Source organism: Bufo bufo, chromosome 2 (genome assembly GCF_905171765.1).
Source record: "Bufo bufo chromosome 2, aBufBuf1.1, whole genome shotgun sequence".
In the NCBI taxonomy this organism is placed as follows: domain Eukaryota; kingdom Metazoa; phylum Chordata; class Amphibia; order Anura; family Bufonidae; genus Bufo; species Bufo bufo.
The window spans coordinates 516626386-516648203 of NC_053390.1; the positions used below are offsets into that span (position 1 = coordinate 516626386).

Genomic DNA, 21818 nt, shown 5'->3' on the forward strand with positions numbered 1-21818 from the left:
CTTTTCCAGTGCCGTAAAGACGAGGCTGGCCGGGTCACTATTATGGACCTCCTTATAATGTTTAGACAGGGAATATTTTTCATAACCCTTCTTGATGTTAGCTATATGTTCGGCCAGTCTCGTCTTTAATAGTCGTTTCGTTCTACCGATGTATTGTCTATTACAAGGGCACTGGATCAGGTAGACCACCCCGGTAGAATTGCACGTAAGGCAATCTTTGATGTCCCAGACAAATGTATTCTGTGTAGAGGGGACTGTGATAGTCTTACGGGGCTTATTGTTAATTTTGCATGCAATACACTTGCCGCATTTGAAAAACCCCTTTAAATCCATCCAAGTCCCAAAAAGTGATCTCTTTTTATCTCTAGGTTTCACAGAGGGAGCTATTTTAATACCCAAATTTGGTGCCCTAGTAAAGGTAACTTTTGGGGATGTAGGTAGGAGATGGCCTATCTCCCTATCATTTAGTATATGGTGCCAATGTGTCTTTACTATTTGTTGTATTTTTCTGTAGTCATCATTGAAGGGAAAGATAATCCTACTATTGATCTCTTCAGTTATCTGTGATTTCTTGTTTTTGACCTGACTATCAAAAAAAGTCTGTCTGTCTAATTTCCTAACCTTTTCTAGGGCTTTTTCTACTATTTTGTCCGGATAATCTTTCTCCGGGAATAGCTGCCACATTCCAGCTGCCTCCTCCTCAAAACGGTGGTCCTCCGTACAATTCCTCCTGATTCTACGGAACTGGCCGGTCGGGATGTTACTCAACCATCTTGGGAGGTGGCAGCTGGAATATTGAATAAAGCTATTTCTATTCCTTGGTTTGTAGAAAGTATTACAGACAAATTTATTATTCTGTTTTTTGAGAACCAAGTCAAGGAATTCTGTCTCTTCCTTAATAGTAGCACTGAAGACCAAATTCAATTGGTTTTCATTGATCTCCTTCAAGAAGAGATCTAGAGTTTCCCTTTTACCCTTCCAAATAAAGACCACATCGTCGATGTATCAATGCCATAGGGCCAGATCCGCCCCCAGCTTTGGCCCAATGTACTGATGTTCCCATTCTGCCAAAAATAGATTGGCATAACTGGGGGCGAACCTGGTCCCCATGGCAGTCCCGCATTTCTGCAAGTAGTACACACCCTCAAAATAAAAATAATTATGATCGAGGATGTACACTATGCCATCTACAATAAATTTAGCGTGGGCTTCCTCCAATTTTCCTTCTCTTTTTATTTGTTGTCTTACTGCTGTCATTCCCTGTTGATGGTCAATAGATGTATAAAGGGATTGTATAACCAAGGTCCCCATAATCCATTCTGGTTGGGCATCTAAACTTTCTTGTAAAAAATGTTTATTTTGAATAAAATGTAATAAAATTAACAATGGCATCTAAACTTACTAAGGCCTGGATAATATGGGTTGTGGCTTTTATATATGACCTCGTTTTTTTCACTATCGGTTGTAATTGTGTGTCTATATACCTAGACAAATTCGATGTGATTGATTCAATGCCCGATACAATCGGCCATACACCTGTCGAAATCTCTTTAGTCGCATGGCCATGCAGACAGGACTTGAATATTAGAAAAATCTAATTTTCAAATCTCCGAATCGAATATAAGAAAAACGTCACTACCGGACCATACAGGAAGTCACGTAAGTGTAATCCCGCGAGCACTGAACGCGGTCATCGAACAGAGCAACGTGAGACGCCGGTCTCATACATCACCCGGTGTTCCTCACTCACTCCTTCGGAAAAAACTGCGGAATCAAGTGGACTATCCTTACAAAAGGGGAGTGTCACCGCCAGACATCTGTGAAGCTCTGACAGACGTTCTTTAGAACCTCCTGCTTGAGGTTCTTTTGTTTTGCTTTCGTTTTGTCATCTCGTTTCCCTCTCTCAGCTGTTATCTAGTTGCACTGATTGCATCCCTTTAAATCCCCTCCCATACTGCATCACTTTGCGGTTTATACAACTTCCTGGAGTGTGTGCATGCTGGATGCTACAACTGATGCGTCTACAGATAAGTCTGTTCATTTATCTTTGTTTTCCTGTTTGCTTGATCCGAGGTGACCCTGACTCCCTCCGTATTAAGTGTAGGGAGCCGGTGGTCGTGTCCCCTCACTATTATAGGGTGTTCAGGTGTCATACAGTCGAGGAACGAGGGTATGCAAATTTCTACCATTGAGATTTTTGCATAAGCTGAGCAGTAAGGGAGAGAGCTAGCGTTGTTACAGGGCTTACCCGTTGGTTCCTTAGTTTTGGATCAAGTCAGTCGGATCTTCATTTGTGTCTTCTAGTTTTGTTACACCATCCGTGACAGGGAGGCAAGCGGCGGAATAGCCGAGAACATCTTTCTCACCCGTCCAAAATATTTCAGGTTTGACGTCCGATATATAAAAAGTATTAGCAGTTTGCTAGAACCCTCTATAGCGTTGTATAGGTATTCACAAGATCGATTACCTATTACTGGACTTCTACTGGGGACTAAGGCTATACCACAAGGCCCTACAAAGATTTCCAGATACAATCACGCCAGAGGATCGAATAATAATTTTCTGGACATTGATCCATATTCATCAGTCCCATTGTGGTTATATTGATGTATTTTATCTGCGTTTTTTATTTGTTTTATATCAAAGTACTTGTTTTATATTAACTCACTTGCAATAAATGTGTGCTTTATGGTAGAGTGCTCGCCCATACACATTTCTTTATCTCCAACCTAATCTAGAGAGGTAGGGTGTCCTCTCCCTGGGCTTGCAGCACCACATCATAGGCTATATAGGAGAGTAGCCACCACCACCACTATATACCCATTTGTGAAAAATGGGTCGTTCTAAAGAGCTCAATCAATTTCAGCATAGTTCTGTAACACCACAGTTGCAAGAAGAAAGTTTGTGAAATGTCTTCCCTAGTTGATATTCCACCATTAACTGAGTGCTATTATTGCCAAGTGGAAATGCTTATGAACCACATCAACTCAGCCACAAAGACCACTTAACGTTGCAAAACGGGGTTGTGGAGTGCTGAGGCACATGGGGATAGATTTATCAAACAGGTGTAAAGTAAAACTGGCTTAGTTGCCCATTGCAACCAATCAGATTCCACGTTCCTTTTCCAAAGGAGCATTATAAATAAAAGTGGATTCTGATTGGTTGCTAGGCACAACTAAGCCAGTTTTCTTTTACACCAGTTTTGATAAATGTCCCCCATAGAGTATAAACCACCACCACTCAACAACAGCAGCATTCTCCTTTGGCATTAACATCAGCAAACAGTGCAGTGGGAGCTTCATAGCATGGGTTTGGGTTTCCATGGCAGAGCAGCTACATGTGAGCCTTAACTCACCAAGTACAATGCCAAGCGTCAGATGGGGTGGTGTCAAGAACACCACCACTGGACTCTGAAGCAGTGAAAAAAAAGTGTTCTGTGTAATGACGAATCATTCTTCTCTATCTGGCAGCCTGATGAATGAATATGGGTTTGGCAAATGTCAGGAGAACAAGACCTGCCTGGCTGCATTGTGCCAATTGCAAAGTTTGGTGGAGTAAGGATAATGCTATAGGGTTGTTTTTTAGGGTGCGCCCTAGGTCTATTATCTCTAGTGAAGGGTAATCTTAATGTTTCAGCATGATATTTGGACAATTGTATTCTTCCACCTTTGGGAAGGCTCTTTTCTGGTCCAGCATGACTGCGCCCCACTGCCCAAAGCAAGGTCCATAAAAGCATGGTTGGAACAGTTTGATGTGGAAGAACTTGACTGGCCCACGCAAAGCCCTGACCTCAACCCAATCCAGCACTTGTGAAATGAACTTCAACAGAGAGTGCGAGCTCGGCCCTCTCACCCAACATCAGTGTCTGACCTGATAAATGCTCTTCTGGATGAATAGGCAGAAATTCCCACAGACACATTCCAAAGAGTGGAAGTTATTGCTATTTTAGCTTCAAAGGGAGAACAAAGGGTGCCCAAATACAGTTGTCTATATACTTTTTTTTTATTTTTATAATACCTTTTCTTTATTCGTCTCACCAACACTTACAAGATTAAACAACTGTCTATATACTTAAGATATTATTCTCAAAGTCATGGCTGTAAGCATTATTTGTCTCTTAAATATATGTAAAGCAGTACACGTTTTTCAAATGACTGCTTTCGGGTGCAAATTGATATCTGTATGATTAGACTAGAATATGTAAAGACTATGATAACATCTGTTAGAGGTAAAACACTATACAGTACTTTCACTAGGTCTACAAAGAAAATGGCTACTTAACAGTCCTACTTTAAAGCAATTCTGTCTCTAAATTCATTTTCACTAAAATATGGCAAATTCAATAGCGAGCTGGAGAATGGCTTAGTTTAAGTCCTGGCAAGCTTCCTTGTACACTCCATGCCTCAGTCCAGCTCATGCACAGGTTTAGTGCTTCTAGGTTTAGGGCTCCTTTAATTAAACAAAATGGCAAGTGGACATATGCCTAGATTTTTTTCAAGATTCCCTACCTTAAAATGGAGATCAAAAATATTTAGTTATGCATTTCTAAAAATAATTAATTTATTTTTCCACAGTATTTCTCATAAAAGCCAATGTGTTTGATTTATTACATTGTAACTGAATGATAATACACTTACTGTGCTTGGAAAAGGAAAACTCTCCAGTCTGCGGTTTTAAGCTTGAGGACATTGGGTCTCTTCTCATAATCTGTTGCCTTTGAAGCCAGAGCATGATGTACACTTACAGCATTTTTTAAATCATCTTCGGACAAAGCCTTTTCTGGTTTATATTCATCCTGCATGTCAAAAACAAGTAAAGAAGTTGCTTACAACAGGCCAGGGGGTCTTTCCGAATGATTTCCTATTTTAGATCATAGAATGATGAAATACAGAAATCATAATGCCATGCTGCATTGTGTGGGAGCCAATGGGATCTAAAACCAAATGGAGGATGTTATTACACTAAGGGCCCTTGCAGACGATCGTTGGTCACGCAGCGCAGCGCCCGGCCTGAACTCCCAGCGCTGCCGGGGGGGTCACATAACATTATATTGATTTATGATGCTATGTAACCCTTACAGTTCTGGAATGTATTGGATAACACTGGCATAATGCTGCAGGCATGCTCAGGCCAGGAGCTGCGCTGCGGACTCGCAGCGGGACCAACGCTCGTCTGCAAGGGCCCTAAAGGTATGCCTGTAAAATGTGAACTGCTGCATCAATTATCATTCTATATTCACCTTCACAAAAATAACAAGTAAAATCACCTTGGACATTGAAACATATGGTTAAAGGGGTTTTACGGGACTACAATATTGATGTCCTATACTCAACATCAGATCAGCAAGGGTCCAACTCTGGACACCCCCGCCAATCAGCTGTTTGAAGAGGCTGTGGTGTGCTGGTGAGAGGTTCGGCTCTTCCTTAGTACATGACACCACATTTATTGGTCACATGCCCTAGGTGCAGCTCAGTCCCTAAATATCAAGCACAGCAACTATATAATGAACGGTGCCATGCTTGGCACGATGAGAGGAGGCAGAGATCTCTCTAAACAGCTGATCCAAACGTCGGCCCCCCACTTATTAGATATTGATGATCCGGAGGATAGGACATCAATATTTTACTCCTGGAAAACACATTAAAGGCTTATACAGGTGATCATTATAAAACTAATCTATATTGCATCTGCTAAAAATGGACAACTCCATTCTAGTGGAAACAGCATGGTTTCGGACTGTGTTCCATTTGACCATTTTTTATCGTCTGCATGGCATCAGTATGTCATCTGTTTTTCACTTCTGTCAAAAACCTGCTTTTACTTTTTTTTCAATGTCTCCTCCCAACCATCCGTGAAGAATGGATCACACATGGATGGCATCCATATGCTGATCCACTGACTTGAATGTAGTGCCTGCTGTGATCTTTTCTGCACAGATCGATGGTCGGTGTAAAAAATCTCACATGTAAATTGAGTTTCAGACTGGAGTGTCTAGGGACCACCACCAGTAAAATTTATTCTGGGGACCCACTGTACAGCTATATGCAAGTACAACGTGACATAGGGGTTATTGGTGCAGTTTGTAAACTGTAAAACTGCACCAACACATGTTTTTTCAGTAGTAGCCGGCTGCCTAAATGGTGCCTTATCTGTAGAGAAGTGAGGAACCGCACTCTGTTCAAGTAGCATCACCGGTACTGCAGCTGCATCCAGCGCCCAGGCAAACCTTTATCCAGTACACAGATAACATGACCACTGATGAAGGTCCACCGTGACCGAAACGTCTGGTCAGAAATAATCTGTTATTCCTTAATTTACCACGGGCATATGGATGATGCAGAAAAATGAAAAAATAGAAAATACATTTGAATTGCAAAACTTCCAGACTGAGTGCCTCAAATTTTTACCACTTAAATGGTGCCTTAGACTGTTAATTTCCTGGAGACTCAGGAAGTTTCCTGCTGATGGGCTCCTGCCTTGGACGAGGGCTCTCTTAGTCATTTGAGCTAGGAACACACACTCAGGCAGGCAGTGGCAAGATGCTGCAAGATGAATGATGATGTGGGCCCCTTCAGTGACATCAAAAAGGTGGGTCCCTGGTGAAGGAGGATACTGGCTGGTCTGCTCTGTGCCTAGAAGTCATCTCAACCACCTGATGCATCTATAATAGACTGGGTAGTGTTTTAAATAAGATACCCAGTTTTATATATGGACATGGACTAGTTGAGATACTGTACACTGCCCATCTGTATATAGTACAATACTGTGCTATGTGTCAGTGGTGCAGGGGGTCGGACACTAGGGGCTCAGGGCCCAGAACCCAGGGTTCACAGTTTCCCTATGGGCCAGTCCGAGCCTGTGTTAATTGGTCCATTCACTAATATATGTCATTGTTCTGTCCCGATGCTGTTCTTTCCACACATGGACAACACATAAACATACACATCACTTGTATGAACCGGCCCTAACAAAAATACAGGTGAAACTCGAAAAATTTGAATAATCGGGCAAAAGTCCATTTATTTCAGTAATGCAAATTAAAAGGAGTTGCATTAATGCAGCTTAAAATTAGAATTTTGTGAAAAGGTTCAATATTCTAGGCTCAAAGTGTCACACTCTAGTCAGCTAATTAATCCATATCCCCTGAGCAAAGGGTACCTGAGATTGTGATTTTGGGGTTTCATAAGCTGTAAACCATAATCATCCAAATTATAACAAATAAAGGCTTGAAATATCTCGCTTCCCATGTAATGAGTCTATCTCATATGTTAGTTTCACCTTTTAAGTTACATTACTGGAATAAATGAACTTTGCACAATATTCTAATTTTTCCAGTTTCACCTGTATTTTCTATGAGGTTTGCAAGTATCCCAAAAGTTTATAGGCACATTCATATATATTGTTCGGGTCTTTTCTATGGGAAGGCATAGAAAATGTAACATGTTCCTTCCTGTTCTCATTCAGAGGCCATTGAGCAGGGTTTCTCAACTCTGGTCCTCAGGACCCACCTACCAGTCATGTTAGTGTCCATGCATCAGGACTTACCACAGGTATTCATTCTGTGGGATATTCTCAAATCCTAACCGGTAGGTGGGTCCTGAGGACCGAGGTCGAGAAACCCTGCCTTAGAGCATCAGATCTTCTGTGATGTCCTCTTTGCAATTCAAGTCAACCCCGCTTGTTTAAAGAAACCATGTACAGTATGTTTATCTTGCAGTCCAGATGATAAAGCAGGTTCAAGTAACATGGAGGAGATTCAATAGAAATTGGAATGACTGATTGGTTTTGTTCACTTTGTCCTTTACAGTATTGACCTGCCTCACCTTTCACCTACTGTACAGAAAAGGGTTATTTTGTTTGGTCTGTCACACTGATGGATCAATATGTATGTCTTTTACATGAAATTCTCCAGAGTCCTTGTAGCCAAAGGGTTTTTAGAGGGCTCACTGGTAGCTCCCCATTACAAGTACTCACCAAGGATATTTCCTTTAAGAGATTTTCTCATTAATTTAAATGCAGTCCATAAATTCACTTTTAAAATATTAAGCATCTTTGTAAAGTACTGTATTAAAAATAATGCACAGTTTCTGACATTTAGATGTAATTTGATCCAATGTGTCAGTTCTACTGGGAATAAAATGCAGATTTCATTCTGCACATGAAGATGACGGTATCTGCGTCAACTGCTGCTTCATTTTTCTTCCGAGAGCAGTGCTCTTCAGTGTTCTGCACATGCTCAGAAGAAGGACATCTTTTCACTCTGCTTATCATTGCACAAGCTCAGCCACATCAATAGACTTCTACAGGCTACACTGATTTCAATGGAACACCCAGAAATTAATGTGAAGCGGAGCATGCGTACTGAGCAGCAATAAAAAGAATGTGCAGAGGGGTGGTAGGAGGGGATGAAGAATGGAGAAGACACAGAATGGACAGTATGCAGTCCAGTCATGTCGGCATTCCTTAAAACATGCTCATGAATGCCAAAGCAGAATTAGAAGTAAAAAGCTCCACTGAGGACAGGCCTTCATATAAAAAAAAAAAATTCAAATATATTTGATAATGTACATTTGGAATTTTGTTTTAAAGGCCGGTAGAAGCAGTTCTTTACACATTTTAAAGGAAATGTATAACCCATTATCACCAAAATTCTTAAAACCTGATTTAAGCAACAGGTGATTTTCTGATGATGCATTCCCTTTAACCTCTTGCAGACACATGACGTACCAGTACAGCATGTTGTCCCGGTACTTAAGGACACATGACGTACCAATACGTCATGTGTATTTCCGATCACCGCCACCCGGCGGGCGGTGATCGGAACAAGGTGCCTGCTCAAATCATTGAGCAGGCACCTTGGGTAAATGCGCAGGGGGGGGTCAGCAAGTGTCGGCAATCGCCGCTTTTACAGGTTGTGGCGGGCAGGGGTCCCATCGGGTCCCCGTGGGGCTGTAGGGGAGACCCGATGGCATGGAAGGCAGCGCGATGCTGGAAGCTGTATGAGTAATACACACTGTATACAGCCAATGCATTCCAATACAGAAGTATTGGAATGCATTGTAAAGGATTAGACCCCCAAAAGTTGATGTCCCAAAGTGGGACAAAAAAAAAGTTGAAAAAATAAAGTTTTCCCCCCGAAAAATTAAAACTTTCAAGTACAAATAACCAAAAACGTAATTTTCCCCAAATAAAGTTGAAAAAAATTGGTAAAAAATAGGGGGGGAGTAGACATATGTGGTATCGCCGTGTCCGTATTGACCGGCTCTATAAACATTTGACATGACCTAACTCTTCAGATGAACACCGTAAAAAAAAAAAAATTAAAACTGTGCTAAATAAACAATTTTTTTGCCACCTTACACCACAAAAAGTACAACAGCAAGCGATCAAATAGGCGTATGCCCACCAAAATAGTACCAATCTAACCGTCACCTCATCCCGCAAAAAATTAGCCCCTACCTGAGACAATCGCCCAAAAAATAAAAAAACTATGGCTCAGAATATGGAGACACTAAAACATTTTTTTTGTTTTAAAAAAGCTGTTATTGTGTAAAACGTAAATAAATAAAAAGTATACATATTAGGTATCGCTGCGTCCGTAATAACTTTCTCTATAAAAATATCACATGACCTAACCCCTCAGGTGAATACCGTAAAAAAATAAAAACGGTGTAAAAAAAGGAATTTTTTGTCACCCTACATCACAAAAAGTGTAATAGCAAGCGATCAAAAAGTCACACGCACCCCAAAATAGTGCCAATCAAACCGTCATCTCATCCTGCAAAAATCATACCATACCCAAGATAATCGCCCAAAAACGGAAAGAAAACTATGGCTCTCAGACTATGGAAACACAAAAAAAAATTTTTTGTTTAAATAAAGAAATCATTGTGTAAAACTTACATAAATAAAAAAAAAAGTATACATATTAGGTATCGCCGCGTCCGTGACAACCTGGTCTATAAAAATACTACATGATCTAACCTGTCAAATGAATGTTGTAAATAAAAAATAAAAACTGTGCCAAAACAGCTATTTCTTGTTACCTTGCCTCACAAAAAGTATAATAGAGAGCAACCAAAAATCATATGTACCCTAAAATAGTATGGGGTCACTTTTTTGGAGTTTCTACTCTAGGGGTTCATCAGGGGGGCTTCAAATGGGACATGGTGTCAAAAAAACAGTCCAGCAAAATCTGCCTTCCAAAAACCGTATGGCATTCCTTTCCTTCTGCGCCCTGCCGTGTGCCCGTACAGCGGTTTACGACCACATATGGGGTGTTTCTGTAAACTACAGAATCAGAGCCATAAATATTGAGTTTTGTTTGGCTGTTAACCCTTGCTTTGTAACTGGAAAAAAATCATTAAAATGGAAAATCTGCCCAAAAAGTTGAAATTTTGAAATTGGATCTCTATTTTCCATTAATTCTTGTGGAACAAAGTTTGTAAAATCAGTTTTGAATACCTTGAGGGGTGTAGTTTCTAGAATAGGGGTATTTTTGGGTGGTTTCTATTATGTAAGCCTCACAAAGTCACCTCAGACCTGAACTGGTCCTTGAAAAGTGTGTTTTTGAAAATTTCTGAAAAATTTCAAGATTTGCTTCTAAACTTCTAAGCCTTGTAACATCCCCCAAAAATAAAATGTCATTCCCAAAATGATCTAAACATGAAGTAGACATATGGGGAATGTAAAGTAATAACTATTTTTGTAGGTGTTACTATGTATTATAGAAGTAGAGAAATTGAAACTTGGAAATTTGCTAATTTTTCTAAAATTTTGACTCCATTTTACCAGTGTCATGAAGTACAGTATGTGAGGAAAAAACAATCTCAGAATGGTCTGGATAAGTCAAAGTGTTTTAAAGTTATCACCACATAAAGTGACACTGGTCAGATTTGCAAAAAATGGCCTGGTCCTTAAAGGGAACCTGTCACCAGTTTTATGGTGTCCTAACTAAGGGCAACATAAATAAGTGACTGATTCTCTTGGCAAAATGCTGGGTCACTTTCTTTAATTGACTCAGTCAATCTGCCAACATCTTGTATTGAAAATCTCCAGCTGATAATGATGAGTCCTGAATATTCATGAGCTCCTGACTCTCCCCGCCCACCTGCTGCTGAATGACAGATTTTTTCCATATGAATCAGCAGCAGGTGGGCAGGGGAGTGGCTATAGCTCTGAATCAAATATACGCTGGACTCAAATTAGCTCATTAGCATGCGGCATCTTTGTGTGTATATTATGAGGTAACCATCTGTCACACCAGTAAGTGAATACATCTAAGGCACTTTTTAGTAGTTAATGATTGTATATAATTAGTTAGATTATAATCAAATATCCACATGACAGGTTCCCTTTAAGGTGAAAATGAGCCCGGTCCTTAAGGAGTTAATTATGTAAATTTAAAGGGGTTGTCTGACAAAAACTCAATGTCCCCAAATGTGAAAAAATGCTAAAAGAATACATATTTACTACTAAATCTCCTGCCGTTTCATTGGCTGCTTTTCCTGTCTTCACCACCGTTTTGTGCTTAGAGGCTGCTGCGGTGATGGAGCTGTATATGACATGTGACCACTGCAGCCAATCACTAGCCTCAGTAGTCTCATGCCACATACAGTTGAAGCCAGTGATTGGCTAAATCAGTCACATGCTGTATATAGCTATGTCATCGATGCAGCCTGTAAACACAAACCATTGCTGAGGTGCAGTATTGGGAAAGGAAGGAACGGGGAGATTAACTGGTACACTGTATATCTACCAGTTAATCTCCCCCCTCCTGCTTCCACTGCTACATCCTCCCCAATGGTTTTACAAGCTGCATATATACTGTATAAATGTGTATGTATTCAATTATATATGTACTGTATTTAAATTGGACGGATTTCAGATAAAATCACATACGTAACTTGAGCTTCCTGGGACTCGATGCAAAATCTTTAACGGATCCCTCAGCTTCCATGTGCCATTAATAACGTTCATACACCTGGGTGTGACATCATGGCAACAATGTGACATCACTACACTCTGCCTTTCCTCGGCCATAAGACACCTCTTCACCATTGCTCTCAATAAAGAAGTCAATAAATTCCTTCTTCTCAGATCTCACAAATGTACAAAGTGTGAATGTTATTATCCGTTATTACATTTAACGCAATCTATGCTTTGAGTTAAGAGGTTTTGTAAGTATTTTCTATATTCTACAGCCTAAGGTATTTTTCCATCATGCAATACTAATGAAACTGCCATTGTTCCCAGAGCCTAGTAAATCTTGGCACCAGTGCAAAAGGTGAAGGAGTGACTAAAATGGATTTTGTGTGATGAAGCTGACATTATGAGTGAAATGTCATTACATCTGAAAGGCAGGAACCATACTTTATTCCTACCATGCAAGTTTGTAATTTTATCAAAGAATACCAAGCAATACCATAAGAAGAAGAAAATGTATAGCCTAGCCTCAATGTGACAAAATACGCTTTCTTCCCGACAATCTGCTGCTCTGTCATTTCATGTAAAGGAACCTTTAGTGTGTATACAGAGATAGCTGTCAGTCACTGATTGCTGTACATACGGAAGGTGTTATCAGTGATTGATAGCATTCTCTGTGTAAGTGTGTATACATAGATAGCTGTCAGTTACTGATAGTTGTACACAGGGGAGTTGTTATCAGTGATTGATAGCATTCTCTGTGTAAGTGTGTATACATAGATAGCTGTCAGTTACTGATAGCTGTACACAGGGGAGTTGTTATCAGTGATTGATAGCATTCTCTGTGTAAGTGTGTATACATAGATAGCTGTCAGTTACTGATAGCTGTACACAGGGGAGTTGTTATCAGTGATTGATAGCATTCTCTGTGTAAGTGTGTATACATAGATAGCTGTCAGTTACTGATAGCTGTACACAGGGGAGTTGTTATCAGTGATTGATAGCATTCTCTGTGTAAGTGTGTATACATAGATAGCTGTCAGTTACTGATAGCTGTACACAGGGGAGTTGTTATCAGTGATTGATAGCATTCTCTGTGTAAGTGTGTATACATAGATAGCTGTCAGTTACTGATAGCTGTACACAGGGGAGTTATCAGTGATTGATAGCATTCTCTGTGTAAGTGTGTATACAGAGATAAAGATCACTGAGGGCAATTTCCTAAAACATAACTTTTAATCTACATACAATTTAAAATACAAAAAATAATAAATGCGCTCACCAGCTGTACCTTGATAACCGTAGTACAATAAGCTGTCAATACAATGGACGGTTAGCAAAAATTACCTTGAAGGTAGGTGTACTCTGTCCATCTCAGGAGCTGTTTTTATTTTTGGCCCCCTGGAGCCCCCCAGCTTTGCATCCGGCATATGTGAGAGGACCGGACTTATTTCCACCTCTACCTAAATCAGCTAAGTTGCTTACCTTTTTTTAATACAGTGATGTTAAATCATCCAACCAGCATCGGATTTATATCAATTATATGTTTGTGTTTACACACTGTATAAGTACTTTATCCATGTGTTTTCTCTACCTCGTCACAGATGCATGCTGGTCTTGAGCGCTCCAGTGATTTATGATTTATTGACTATCTTTGTATATGGCATCGTAACACCATACTGATACTATTGGTCCCCTGATGAACCTTTGACTATCCATAAGGGAAAACGCGTTGGGACATTGTACGTTGTGTCAGAAAGTGATATGGCTGTATAAGGACAGGTTAGCCTAGGTACGTGGACAGAGTACACCTACCTTCAAGGCATATCTCTGGGCTGAGCAGTGTTGGTAAGGGCAAGAATAGGGACAGATATATTATATCTATTTTCTGTTCTAAATGCATTTTGTCCTGATTTTTTGCTAAACGTCCAGTGTATTGACAGCTTATTGCACTATAGATCTATAGATATCATGGTCCAGTCTTGAAAGTTGTATGTTGTGTCAGAAAGTGATAGGGCTGTTAAACACAGATAGCTGTCACTCACTGATAGTTGTACACAGGGGAGATGTTAGCAGTGATGGATAGCATTCTCTGTGTAAGTGTGTATGCATAGATAGCTGTCAGTCACTGATAGCTGTACATGGCCGAGGTGTTATCAGTGAATGATAGCATTCTCTGTGTAAGTGTGTATACATAGATAGCTGTCAGTCACTGATAGTTGTACACATGAGAGGTACTATCAGTGATTCATACCATTCCTTGTGTAATTGTGTATACAGAGATAGCAGTCAGTCACTGATAGTTGTACATGGTGGAGGTGTTATCAGTACTTGATAGCATTCTCTGTGTAAGTGTGCATACATAGATAGCTATCAGTTAATCGTAGATGTAAACGGGGGAGGTGTTATCAGTGATTGATAGCATTCTCTGTGTAAGTGTGTATGCATAGATGTTAGCAGTGATGGATAGCATTCTCTGTGTAAGTGTGTATGCATAGATAGCTGTCAGTCACTGATAGCTGTACATGGCCGAGGTGTTATCAGTGAATGATAGCATTCTCTGTGTAAGTGTGTATACATAGATAGCTGTCAGTCACTGATAGTTGTACACATGAGAGGTACTATCAGTGATTCATACCATTCCTTGTGTAATTGTGTATACAGAGATAGCAGTCAGTCACTGATAGTTGTACATGGTGGAGGTGTTATCAGTACTTGATAGCATTCTCTGTGTAAGTGTGCATACATAGATAGCTATCAGTTAATCGTAGATGTAAACGGGGGAGGTGTTATCAGTGATTGATAGCATTCTCTGTGTAAGTGTGTATGCATAGATAGCCGTCAGTCACTGATAGCTGTACATGGCCGAGGTGTTATCAGTGATTGATAGCATTCTCTGTGTAAGTGTGTATACATAGATAGCTGTCAGTCACTGATAGTTGTACACATGAGAGGTACTATCAGTGATTCATACCATTCTCTGTGTAAGTGTGTATACATAGATAGCGGTCAGTCACTGACAGTTGTACATGGGGGAGGTGTTATCAGTACTTGATAGCATTCTCTGTGTAAGTGTGTATACATAGCTGTCAATCATAGATGTAAACGGGGGAGGTGTTATCAGTGATTGATAACATTCTCTGTGTAAGTGTGTATACATAGATAGCTGTCAGTTACTAATAGTTGCACACAGGGGAGGTGTTATCAGTGATTGTTAGCATTCTCTGTGCAAGTGTGTATACATAGATAGCTGTCAGTCACTGATAGTTGTACGTGGGGGACGTGTTATCAGTGATAGCATTCTCTGTGTAAGTGTGTATACAGAGATAAGTACAAAATAAGAGATAAGACAAAGAGATACAGAGATAAGACAAAATAAGTACAATTCAATAATTTAAAAAAAATGCCCCCAAAAGGTATACAAAGCCTTTAAGTTCAGAAAGAGCAGAAGTTTACATGTACCAATTTTACTGAATCTTTTCCCACAAAACTATCAATCTGCTCTATAACATGGTGCCTGCAGATTGCACTGCATTGCCTGGTAACAGTTTATCTTTAAAAGAGAGTCTGTCATCTGTCAAATTGCTTCAAAATAGGCATATTGCCTGGTATGGGACATTTCCCAAATGAGAAATATACCTTTCACTGGAAAATATATGGCTGATATCCAGAGAAACCATGCTATTTATTTTTTTAATGCAAATTATGATGCCACTGCACTTTGAATGAGGCCACGTTATCCAGTGTACCATCGATCCTCCAGATTTGCAGCCCAATGCCTCCTCCACGTGGTTGATTGACAGTACCAGGCATCCGTTGCATTATCACTGCTGGCTCTGCAGTATCACGCCTAAACCAATAGGTCCAAGTTCGGAGCAAAACAGCCCTCCTTCCTTGCACTGCACATGCGCATACGTGATTTGGGAGCAGACACTGCATGTGGGTTATTGTGCAAAAGAAGTAGGAATTTTAGAATTTCCACATGGATGCCAATTACTGTGCAGCAAGGCAGCAGCTTTCTCCAGCTTCTGACAACTCAAGAATATACTGATAGCAGAAATGGACTGACAGTACTGTGTACTACATCTAGCAATGTCTGAAGCCTTCAGTAGACTGGTTACACATCATGAATACGTCAGTTTTATGCCAGGGGGCTCTCGTATGATTTATTTAATATGTTTTGGTTTTTGTAGATCCATTGCATAGAGCCATTTTATCCTTAGATGTCACAAAGTCTTTTGAGTGTATAATCTGATCTTTGGAAAAAACACTATAGGATAAGAATTCTATACTTTAATCCGGTAGCACAAGTATCTAGAATTGGAATGAATATAGAGCAGTTTAAAACGGTCAGAGGGGTATGAGGCAGGGCTGCCAATCTCCCTTGGTGATTGCAATTAGTAATTAGCAGGCTAAGGGTACTTTCACATCAGATCAGTTTTATCCTAATGCATTCTGAATGGAAAGCAATCAGTTCAGTATGCATCAGGATGTCTTCAGTTCAGTCACTCTTACGGTATTTGGCCAGAGAAAATACCGCAGCATGCTGCGGTATTTTCTCCGTCCAAAATTCCCGAACACTTGCTGGAATGCCGGCATTATTTTCCATTGAAATGCATTAATGCATTAATACCAAGTGTTCCAGCAAAACGGATCCGGTCTTCCGGTCTGCGCATGCGCAGACCTTTAACCTTCTCAGGACCGCCGTACGCAGGATTGCGTCTTTGCAGCGGCCCTGCTCTTCTGGGTGGACGCGCCGGCGCGTCCTCTCGCGAGACGCGAGATTTTGTGTGAACGCGCGCACTCAGGCGCGCGCGTTCACAGGAACGGAAGGTAAGAGAGTGGATCTCCAGCCTGCCAGCGGCGATCGTTCGCTGGCAGGCTGGAGATGTGATTTTTTTAACCCCTAACAGGTATATTAGACGCTGTTTTGATAACAGCGTCTAATATACCTGCTACCTGGTCCTCTGGTGGTCCCTTTGTTTGGATTGACCACCAGAGGACACAGGTAACTCAGTAATATGTTGCACCAAGCACCACTACACTACACCCCCCCCTGTCACTTATTAACCCCTTATTCACCCTTGATCACCCCTGATCACCCCATATAGACTCCCTGATCACCCCCCTGTCATTGATTACCCCCCTGTCATTGATCACACCCCTGTAAAGCTCCATTCAGACGTCCGCATGATTTTTACGGATCCACTGATAGATGGATCGGATCCGCAAAACGCATACGGACGTCTGAATGGAGCCTTACAGGGGCGTGATCAATGACTGTGGTGATCACCCCATATAGACTCCCTCATCACCCCCCTGTCATTGATTACCCCCCTGTCATTGATCACACCCCTGTAAAGCTCCATTCAGATGTCCGCATGATTTTTACGGATCCACTGATAGATGGATCGGATCCGCAAAACACATACAGGCGTCTCCCTGGAGCCTTCCAGGGGGGGTGATCACCCCATATAGACTCCCTGATCACCCCCCTGTCATTGATCACCTCCCCTGTCATTGATCACCCCCCCCTGTCAGGCTGCATTCAGATGTCCGTATGATTTTTACGGATCCACGGATAGATGGATCGGATCCGCAAAACACATACGGACATCTGAATGGAGCCTTACAGGGGGGTGATCAATGACAGGGGGGTGATCACCCCATATAGACTCTCTGATCACCCCCCTGTCATTGATCACCCCCCTGTAAGGCTCCATTCAGACATTTTTTTGGCCCAAGTTAGCGGAAATTATATATTTTTTTCTTACAAAGTCTCATATTCCACTAACTTGTGTCAAAAAATAAAATGTCACATGAACTCACCATACCCCTCACGGAATCCAAATGCGTAAAATGTTTTAGACATTTATATTCCAGACTTCTTCTCACGCTTTAGGGCCCCTAGAATGCCAGGGCAGTATAAATACCCCACATGTGACCCCATTTCGGAAAGAAGACACCCCAAGGTATTCCGTGAGGGGCATATTGAGTCCATGAAAGATTTAAATTTTTGTCCCAAGTTAGCGGAAAGGGAGACTTTGTGAGAAAAAAAAAAAATAATTATCAATTTCTGCTAACTTGTGCCAAAAAAAAAAAAATTCTATGAACTCGCCATGCCCCTCATTGAATACCTTGGGGTGTCTTCTTTCCAAAATGGGGTCACATGTGGGGTATTTATACTGCCCTGGCATTCTAGGGGTCCTAAAGCGTGAGAAGAAGTCTGGGATCCAAATATCTAAAAATGCCCTCATAAAATGAATGTGGGCCCCTTTGCGCATCTAGGCTGCAAAAAAGTGTCACACATGTGGTATCGCCGTATTCAGGAGAAGTTGGGCAATGTGTTTTGGGGTGTCATTTTACATATACCCATGCTGGGTGAGATAAATATCTTGGTCAAATGCCAACTTTGTATAAAAAAATGGGAAAAGTTGTCTTTTGCCGAGATATTTCTTTCACCCAGCATGAGTATATGTAAAAAGACACCCCAAAACACATTGCCCAACTTCTCCTGAATACGGCGATACCACATGTGTGACACTTTTTTGCAGCCTAGGTGGGCAAAGGGGCCCACATTCCAAAGAGCACCTTTAGGATTTCACAGGTCATTTACCTACTTACCACACATTAGGGCCCCTGGAAAATGCCAGGGCAGTATAACTACCCCACAAGTGACCCCATTTTGGAAAGAAGACACCCCAAGGTATTCCGTGAGGGGCATGGCGAGTTCCTAGAATTTTATATTTTTTGTCACAAGTTAGCGGAAAATGATGATTTTTTTATTTTTATTTTTTTCCCTTACAAAGTCTCATATTCCACTAACCTTTGACAAAAAATAAAAACTTCCATGAACTCACTATGCCCATCACGAAATACCTTGGGGTGTCTTCTTTCCAAAATGGGGTCACTTGTGGGGTAGTTATACTGCCCTGGCATTCTAGGGGCCCAAATGTGTGGTAAGGAGTTTGAAATCAAATTCTGTAAAAAATGACCAGTGAAATCCGAAAGGTGCTCTTTGGAATATGGGCCCCTTTGCCCACCTAGGCTGCAAAAAAGTGTCACACATGTGGTATCTCCGTATTCAGGAGAAGTTGGGGAATGTGTTTTGGGGTGTCATTTTACATATACCCATGCTGGGTGAAAGAAATATCTCGGCAAAAGACAACTTTTCCCATTTTTTTTATACAAAGTTGGCATTTGGCCAAGATATTTATCTCACATTTATCTCATACATGCACTCACTCGGACATAATCCAGAGTTAGTACTAGGGCTCTGGGGAGAAAAAGTCTGGGACTAATATTGCGGATGTGTGCATTCACACATACAGCCCCTCCGGGTAAACTCCAGAAAATGTCAGGATTCCACTGTAAGTGTGAATGGGGCTTATGTTTCATCTGTCTTTGCTGCTACATGCAGGGTTTGGTTGCTTTTCGAGTACTCTGAGTATTTCAGCCTTTAAAACAGAAATACTTAGCATCCCACTAACCTCTCGAATGGTCATCAGTATCTGATCTGTAGGGTCTAATACCCGGGGCCCTCGTTCAGCTGTTTGAGAAGGCACCAGCACTCCTGGGTGTCGGACCCCCACCGATTAGATACTGATGACCTATCCTGAGGATGGGTCATCAGTATAAAAATCTCAGAAAACCCCTTTAAAGAATGGGATTTGAAATCCACGTCACAATGTAGGGGCAGCAGTGCATGCACAGAGAGCTGGGCTAACAATGGGCAATAGATGATAGATTATTTTGGCGATGTGAACTTGTGAGTTTAAGTTACGACATTTTAAATTAGGAGCTTGGTGCAACGAGGGCATTACCATTGCATCCAAGCTCAGCTCTTTGCTGTGGCCAGCTCCTCCTCGCTGCTTTTCCACTGCCTGGCCCTGTAAAGCTACTTTCACACTTGCTTTTGCACATCAGGATGCATCCGTTCTGATCGGATGCGGTTGCGTGAAATCAAAATAGAAAAAAAAACTGATCCATCACTTAAAACATTGAAAGTTAACGGGTGATTTATCTGTTTTTTTAGGCTCTTAAAAAAATTGATCTGTTACCATTGACTTACATTACTTTCAGTGCCAGATCATTTTTTTTTTTCCATTTTTATCACCGGACGCATTACCGAAGCTTGCAGCGGTTTTGTGTCCGGTCACAAAACGGAATGCTGCCGAAACGGAAGACACCCTGATGCATCCTGAATGGATCTCTTTCCGTTCAGAATGCATGAGGACCAAACAGAATTTTTTTCCCCCAAGTATTAAGATCCTCTGCTGGATCTCAATACCAGAAAACAACAAAGCAAGTATGAAAGCAGCCTTAGGGCTCTTTCACACGAATGGATCCCATCCGTGGAATCCGCGGCCCTCCAACGGTTTGAGGGACAGTGAACTGGCCCCCTGTTTAAAAAGCTTGAGGACCCCTGTTCTAAAGTTATGATAAGTTTCCTACTATGCAAACGAGGTGTTTAGTGCTTGTGTTGCACCTAAACTCAGCTCCTTTCTGTGGCCACCCCCAAATTGGCTGCTTTGATTAAGGGCTCTTTCACACGAGTGAATGCCGTGCAGATAATCCGCTACGTGAGAGCCAAGCCCAGTTCTGGACAGCAGAAACAGAGCATTAACATGATTGATAATGCTCTTTGCCTCTCTGTGATCTTTTTACTACAAAATCATGGTGACAATTTTATCTCACTGTGATTTTGTAGTAAAAAGGTCACAGAGAGGCAAAGAGCATTATCAATCATGTTACTGCTCCATGTCTCTGCTGTCCGGAACGGGGCTTGGCTCTCTTTCACGCAGCGGATTATCTGCACGGCATTTGCTCGTGTGAAAGAGCCCTTTATCAAAGCAGCCAATTTGGGGGTGGCCACAGAAAGGAGCTGAGTTTAGGTGCAACACAAGCACTAAAACACCTAGTTTTCATAGTAGGAAACTTATCATAACTTTAGAACAGGGGTCCTCAAGCTTTTTAAACAGGGGGCCAGTTCACTTTCCCTCAAACCGTTGGAGGGCCAGACTTTAGTTTAAATTGTATTCTTTGAACACAGACACTATATTCTGGCATATCAGACACACAGCTCTTTCCTTGAACTGCAGGAAAAAGTAATCATAAGTCCACTGTTCTTTGAATATCCTACACTCCGAGTCAATTTTTCTTTTTCTTGACATCATTGTTTCCTAGGGATTGCAAATTGCTATTATTAAAATATCAATTATATATATATATATACACACACACATACATATAGCGCTACAAAAACAATATACCAGCAATAACTTTGCATGTCTTCCTCTTTCTCGCTCTCTCCCACAAGCCAGCGCCTAACGTTCACTGCCCACAAGTCACGTCCAGCCGGCCCCTCCCACATGCTCTGGCTGCCTCTGAGTCCTGGGAGGTGGGAGTTGTAGTCCGGCTACGCTGTTCGGTTCCTCCCACCGCCAGGAGCTTGATTGCGGTCGGACTACAATTCCCATGATCTAGTGCTTCAGGCGGCCAGCCAATTGGCGGCCACCGCCCCCTCTTCCACCAATGATATGCCAGCTGCCGGACCGTTCGTCTCTTATGTTGGAAAAAAAGTAACGGACAGGCAGCGGCGGCAAAAACACCCCGCGGGCCGGATAAATGTCCTTGGGGGGCCGCATGTGGCCCGTAGTTTGAGGACCCCTGCTTTAGAACAAAGCCTCAGATGAACAAAAGAATAACAGCCTTTTAACCCCTTTATTTTTTTCATTTTTCCTTCCCCACTTCCATAATTTTTTTTACCATAGCTTATATTGGAAAATGTGAAGAGATCTTACTCTGGGGGTCAGTAACATTATGGTGATACCAAATTTATATAGTTTTTATAATGTTTTGTTGCTTTAAAAAAATAAAAACCTTTCTTTGCA

The 21818-nt window shown here is 41.4% G+C and overlaps 1 protein-coding gene across 2 annotated transcripts in view; it reads right to left on the reverse strand.

The window, feature by feature from the left end:
* The window catches only part of PSD3 (pleckstrin and Sec7 domain containing 3), a 444727-nt gene that overhangs the window by 57289 nt on the left and 365620 nt on the right, over window positions 1-21818 (reverse strand). For both annotated transcript variants that reach the window (XM_040417899.1, XM_040417898.1), the window contains one exon: window positions 4638-4795. In XM_040417899.1, coding sequence (XP_040273833.1) covers window positions 4638-4795 — 158 coding nt within the window. The remainder of the gene's footprint in view (window positions 1-4637; window positions 4796-21818) is intronic.